Source organism: Ammospiza caudacuta, chromosome 5 (genome assembly GCF_027887145.1).
Source record: "Ammospiza caudacuta isolate bAmmCau1 chromosome 5, bAmmCau1.pri, whole genome shotgun sequence".
In the NCBI taxonomy this organism is placed as follows: Eukaryota; Metazoa; Chordata; class Aves; order Passeriformes; family Passerellidae; genus Ammospiza; species Ammospiza caudacuta.
In genome coordinates this window covers 53,775,313-53,782,505 of record NC_080597.1, presented here as the reverse complement: position 1 = coordinate 53,782,505, position 7,193 = coordinate 53,775,313, and the positions used below count along the sequence as shown (strand labels likewise).

The 7,193-nt window shown below is 34.8% G+C and overlaps 1 protein-coding gene across 1 annotated transcript in view; it reads right to left on the bottom strand.

The window, feature by feature from the left end:
• Window positions 1-795: 795 nt before the first annotated feature.
• Window positions 796-7,193, bottom strand: part of CAPZA2 (capping actin protein of muscle Z-line subunit alpha 2) — a 29,518-nt gene continuing 23,120 nt past the window's right edge. The window contains exons 8-10 of the mRNA XM_058804511.1: window positions 5,315-5,386; window positions 2,648-2,710; window positions 796-1,754 (exon numbers count right to left, since the gene is read on the bottom strand). Coding sequence (XP_058660494.1) covers window positions 1,614-1,754; window positions 2,648-2,710; window positions 5,315-5,386 — 276 coding nt within the window. The 3' untranslated portion in view covers window positions 796-1,613. The remainder of the gene's footprint in view (window positions 1,755-2,647; window positions 2,711-5,314; window positions 5,387-7,193) is intronic.

Genomic DNA, 7,193 nt, shown 5'->3' with positions numbered 1-7,193 from the left:
AGAACAACATGGCTCAGGAGCTGAACTACAAAGACAATTGAGAGGGCAACTATCCAGGAAGACTGTGGTGGAACACATCCCACTCTTCTACTATACAGCTCAGTACTGTAAAGTAGCAGCAGTTTCTTCTATAGAACTTCTATACCTCTGTGTAAGAGAGCACTGAAGAATAGAATACTGGGATATTGCTATTAAAATTCAAACAACAAACTACTTCATATGTACATTTTTATACTCAGTACAAGTCTAGACTCTTGCTATGCTGTAACTTGAAAATTTAAGGTAATGAGACCATGCTGTAAACAAACACATAAAATATTCGTGTAAGCTTTAACGGTTTAGGAGTGTGCATAAACACCTGCCTTCTAAAAAATAAAAAAGCTGTTTAATTTTTATTTACGAGCATATGAGTAGGTAGCATATTGTAAAACAAGTTTTTATCCAATTAAAAATGAAATCTATGCATTTCGTGGAAGTGTTACACAGCGTTTGTAATGAAGTCTGTGTTTTTAGATATCTGACATCCATTTTCAAAATGAGATAGAGAAAGAATACTCTAAACAAATGTATTAATTTTTGGTCTTGGAATTTCTTCTATCCTCTGTAGCCAATATGAAGCTAAAATATGCCTGTTTAAAGCAGACTTCCATATACAGAAGTTTTTTCAATGCAGATGAAAATGATAATGATATTACAATCCCTAAATATACAAGTTTGTGGCTGTTTCAAGCAGAATTTTAAAAACATTTAGAAACACCAAAATAGGCTATATCAGGAAGCAATCTGATACTCAAATAAATAGAAAATTTGCATTTTAATGTCACATTGAATTTTAGTACATTTCAATCCAAGAAAAAATAAACAGACGGTAATGAGTACAGGATTATATATATTACAATATGCCTTGTTATAATACATTTGTAGCTTTATGATAAAAAACCCTGGAGGGCAGATGGAGTTCGAGCTCATAATTGTCAGAACAAAGCATTAAATGCATTTCTGGAGTAAGTACTTTTATTTAACTTCAAAACCTTTAAACAGCTTTAGACCTTGGCCTTTTCTTTAAAAAAAATAATTAGCTACTATGGGGCTAATGTATGTCTTCTAGGTTTAAATGATACAGAAAATGCTTTTCCCAATTTTACATACAATGAAAGGACAGATCATTTCAAAAACAGCACCGATGGCAAACTCGACTTTGACCTAGAAATGCATGTTACTGATCTCCACAAGGAATCCAGCAAATTCTGCAAGTTGTCCATTTCACATTAAAGCAAGAGGAAGGGTTATCATATGCAAAAATATTTTTTCCAACTGTTCTTAATGTGTAATTGAAAACTAAAGGCATGGTCTCTTCATTATAAAAAAATAAAGGTACAACGGAAACTCTAAAGCAAGATATTCAGCTATAGTGAAGCTGCAACCCTCTGAAAGGAAGGAAAAAGAAAAGAAGTCAATTAGCTAAGCTTTGTGCTCTAACCAAACTACTTACAGTGATTTTCAATGGCAAAAGCCCATGCTGACTGGGTGATTTGACAGTTCCAAATATTTTTTGTAATAATTTTTATTTGTATACAAGGACACTAAAATGATCCAGTCATGCAATGTTCACTTTAAGCATTCTGCATCTCTTTTCCAATTTTATAGCTAAGGATCTTGTTCCAGTCAATCTTGGTGCGGGTTACTGGCAACTGTCGACGTAAGGCCTTGAAAGTAGTGTCCGACATAGTCTGGTAGTTCTCACTGATAGCAGTCTGCCAACACAAAGTCATGCAAAACAGACACGTCAAAAACACAGCTAGGATGCCACATCAACATTCTAGGACTCAGTGGCCTGCTACTCCCTACACAGGCCTAATGACAACATGCTGAGTTGAAATAACATTTAACGAAGAAAAGCTGCTAGATATAGATTGAGACTATGTCTCAGAGCCGTGAGAAGAAAATTGGTGAGACTTGTAATAAACCTGGCCATAGACAAGGTGTTTCAGCAAACCATAGTGTGGTTAATCAGCAATACGAATAAAATGCTGAACAGAGTTAGCTCATACATCATTAATTCCGGACAGAAATGTTTTTCCTGTGAGGATGCTAAAGTCAGTCCACAACATTATCTGAACTTGAATATAATGCATACTATAGATACTTCAAAACTTTTTATTAAAGAGTATTTCTTTCAAACTGACAACACAGTGTCTGAAATTTACCTTATGTTCAAAGCCTGAATGAACATGTATCCACTTCAGCAGAGGGTATCCAGAACAGTTATACTTTTCTGACTTTGAAATGACTAATTGAAAGAGGTAGTGCCTACAGTAATATTTAGCAAAGCTGTCTTAACAGAGTAGCCTCTGAACAGAATCTGTACAAAAATTCCACTTAGGGAATGCACTAATGTTTCATGACATCAGAATTGCTGACACTTAATCATGCAAGGACCTTTTCTGTTCTCAAAAGCTTACTTCTGTTGCAATGTTAGGCAGGTGAGCACAACCACCACAAGGTGGGAAAATGCAAGACAGAATTAGCAGCATGTAATCTATTTATATGGAACTGCATTACCTTGCTGGTTATAGAATAGAACCTTTGGTTAGTATATGGTAATGCTAAAAATATGAGTAAGAATACAGTATTTCTTTCAACATACCTGATATTCATTTTCTGCAGCCTCCACAATTTTTATAAATTCCTTCGCTGTCTGGGCTTCATTCTAGGAAAAAAACATTTGAATTAGATCTGAGGTAGGATCAGTTGGATTATGTTTTTCCTATAGTTAGGAGTGATGCCAGGTAGACTAGATGAGAACACTTGACCATTCAGCGGCTAAACCAAAACTGACCATTCATCCAAAAGGAATATCCCATATGATGATGACAATGACGATGTTAGAAAAATAAAATCAAAGTGCAACAAGTATAAAGAATGCCATGAAGGTCATTAACATATTTTGATTAAGAATTCTATGGTGTGATAAAAAGACATTCAGAACAGCATTTGGAAAAATTACAGTGCCCACCCAAGCCCCTAAAAACATGCCAAGTACGGATAACAACATTATCAATGCTACATTTCCAGTACAAATTCAAGAAAACTTCAAGAACATCTAGCCCAGAAGTTATAGTAGAATATAACCAAGAAACCAAAACAGATTTGTTTACCACTAAACATTTTGAATCTGGAGACTAAGCTGAGAAAAACACTAGACTTTACGTATCTAGTATTCCAAAATCATCCCCAAATACATCTTGCAAAAATGAGTAAAAATCATCCCCAAATACATCTTGCAAAAATGAGGGTGCAAATTTCATCATGACTGACAAGGATGAGGTCAGAAAAGAAACTGTTTAAAGATGCAAGTGTGTGTTTTTTTAAAAAAATAGAATATGCCCCATCAGTCAATCTGGAGGTGTTTCCTGAAGTGCTGAAAAGAAGTCTCCAGCAGAAAATGAGGGTTCAGGAATTTCCAAACTTGCAATTAGCATTGGAAACATTCCTAAGACTGCTTTTGCAGAAGCTGTTGAAAGTTAGGAGTGCTCTTGTACCATGTAATCCCTCATTCCTGCAAAAGCGAAGATTGGATAAAACTCTGACAACTTCAACCATAACTGGTTGGAAGTGTCAGTGAAACTGCATCTAACAGATGTGAAAGTGCTCTTGGACACAGCAGAAGATACGAAGGAGGAGGCAGAGAGCAAGCAGATGAACAAATGAAAAGGTTTTGACTTTTCAGTGAACTGAGGAAATGCTTTCAAAGGCTCTGCGAATGAAAGGAAAAATTCAGAGGTATGAGGTCTTATTTGTCTCAGAGGAAAACAAGGGATAAGAAAATAACCTTCAGCAAAATTATTCACAGCTCTAACAACAAGAGAACTCTTCAGTAATTTATTTCTGTTGTGCCTGTTAATGGTTTTTAAATGGATTCTCTGAAAAACAACAAAAAAGGAGTAATTGAGGGTCCTTTTAATCTACCCACCATTTCTTCTCTGTGAAATAAGAACTTGTACAGCCTCTGCCCTCTATGAAGCTCACAGCCAAGGTTAAAAATTGGTAACCAGCAGCATACTTGCTTTTGTTTTAGCTAAGTTATGTAAAAGATGTTTTCCTACTCATTGGCCTGCTGCTTTATTGAATTGCAAAGCAGGATTAGGTTTCTTCCCAACAGTAAGTGAGGCAAAACCTATTGACAGGAGAACTGCAAGAGTTCCCTGAAGCAACTCTTATTTGAGTGAAACACTAAATAGATCCCTTTGCTTCAAGGAGTCAGAAGTAATTTTATATCTACAGCTCCAGAAGTGTTATCAGTTGGCACCACATTCCCCCATTTTTTCTGGTGCTATTGCAACTAAAAAGCCAACAAGCCTTCCTTTATATTAACAAACAATGTTCTTTATTGATGAATTGAGCTATTGAGCCAAATTGGCCAGTGCTAGTTGTTATCATAAAAATACTTCTTCTGTTCACTTTTACAATTTCTCTTTGCCAGCTTAACCTCAATGTCTTAAATTTTATTAAAAAACACTCCAACAGAAAATCTTGCCGTTTATAAAGGCCATTATAGACATTATTTCAGAAGAAGTAGCTGTTAATGGTGGCACATTATCAATCCTTAAAAGATACATCTGGTACTATTTCCAAACAATTTAACAATTTTTATTTCTATTTTTTGCTCCTCATTACTGTATTAATCCATTTGGCAAGAAGTTGAAAAAAATTATGCTTTAAATAAGAAGTGTGTTATGGTTCTCAAGTTGAACCATTTCTGAAAGGGCTTTTTGTACAGAGCAAAAAAAGCTGCACTGTCAGGACCAGTTACAGACAGAGAAAACGAAGGGAGAATCCCTTGAAGAAGCTATTGCTTCTCAATTGGTACCATTTGTTTACTATTTTAGCATACTTGTCTTCATCCAGTGAGCAAAGGAGGCAATCTCCTACAATGTACAACTAAAGTCAATTGTTTTAATTCAAACCTACTTCATATTCAAAAATTAATTCTATAGGTCATTCTGCAGACTGAAGTTTAAATACAGCAGAAGTGCAGGAAGACTGACAAGCTAATTAAAGCTTTAAAATCAAAGTTAATATAGCTTATATAAGCCACATGCATTGATTTTTTTTTAAATGCTAGCTACATGTTAGGTAGAAGTAGTAAATATTACATATAAAATATCTGTAAATTTGAACACTAATTCCCATACATGTAGAAGAACAAACTTATCTAAACTTTCTTTCTCTGAGCTTTTCATAACCTTGCATTCATTTTAAAATTTAAAAAATCACTTCAATATACCCACTAAGGTCCTTAAAGGTCACTTACAGACACTGTTAGAGAATCTTGTATGTCTTTATGGCTCACCAGCTGAACATTACCATCTTCATAATAGTGAACCTACAGAAAATTAAACAAAGAACCTCATATCAAGTTTAGGAATCAACAACATGCAGGAAAATCAAAGTGTTGTGTTATTTATCATAGTAAGAAACCTATACAAATTAGTCAAAACCACATACAGAATGCTACAGAACAAAAGCAAAAAGGAAAAACAAAACAATGTAGAATTTACTGGTTTTGAGGGGGAATACTGAACAGGCTAGTCTGGAAACGTAATTTGAGTCGATGTGCCTTAAGAAATATTTCAAGCAAAGAAGTTTAGGTTTTGGTTAACATCATGAAGATGACAACACCTTACTTATGTGACCTTACTAGAAACGCTTGAAATGAATGGACTAGACCACTCTATATAGTGAAGATATATTTAAAATTATAATGGTTTTATGAAGCTATCAGGATACTGGGAAGATATTCTGCTTCCCCAAATTGTCCCTGTTTTCTAGGGACAGTGCAATGTTAAGCTTCCCTTTCTAGGTCTGTCTGGGTTTGATATTTTCCTCTATTAGATAATGTCTCATAACAAATGCTGGTATTTATCTACATAAAGCAGTTCCCAGTGTTAGATAGCAAAGCAGATTGAAATTATTTATGCTTGAAATGCTGTATCTACAGGACACCTTCCTTGATTATTTTGCAGAACACTAAAACTCCACCCAAGCTAACTTTAGTTCTTTTAAATACAGCTGGGACAGATATGAAAAGGTTTAGTTCCTAATAAAACTGTTGGAAAACTTAAAAATCAGGAAGCATATATAAAACTACATGTGATCATTAACAATAATTGGTATCAAAGCTATGCAGGTCATTGACATTTAAATAAGCATCTTTGAAGATTTTTTACAAGTTTGACAAAGACAAGATAGTCAACATAGCAAATGTTATGAGAAAATGAAACATTTGTGTCTCACCCTGTTAGACAACATAACACACTTTTGAGATTAATACAAAACAGTATAATTTCCTATGCATTACGATCATATATGCAAAAGACCCTCAACTTTATAAATAACAGAAAAAACATGACACACAGTAAGAGACAGCTAAGGAAAAGTTTCCTATAGGAGTAAAATATTATTTCCTGTGATTCATTTTAAATTATTATTTTGCTAATTGTCAAATACTTATTTTGCAACAAAAGGTATTAACCTAACCATAGAAGAAGTTTCTTTTCATATTAAATGCTGCTGGGTAAGACCTCTGCCAGCCTTTTTCAATTCATTTCCTAAAATATAAGAAGTGCTTACTCAGTGCACAATTCTAAGAACTCCCAATGAAGCAGCAGAACCCAAAGAAATGTAAGTGTTCCCCCTTCTCCATGAGCCCAAACCTCCCCTGTGCTCTGAGGCCAAGACCAGCACAAACATCTTATCTGGGTAACTGAGTCCCATTCTTGGCAAACACTCAGACCTAAAAGCTTAGCAGAGATGGAGAGTCAAATCTAATTCTGGGATGTGTTATATCTTAAACAAAATACAAGAAGTAACTGTTCTGTACTATACCTCACTGCTGACATCCTTCTAGAATGCTAGGTCTGGGTTCAGAAGACTACAAGAAGGAGGATGTTTATGAACAGAACCTCTTGGAAAGGTTAACTAAGGAGGGATGAGAATAACAAATTATCTAAGAGATAAAATTAGTAAGCAGTACACTTATTGTTTTCCATGCACAGTTGGAGCATGTTAAATGCCACAGGGACTTAGTTTTAGTAAAAGGCTATGCCTTTGCTTTTGCCCTTATATATAATTAAAGAAAATTAAACACAAGAGGTTGTGACAATTGACAATCTCCTACATGAGTATTAACA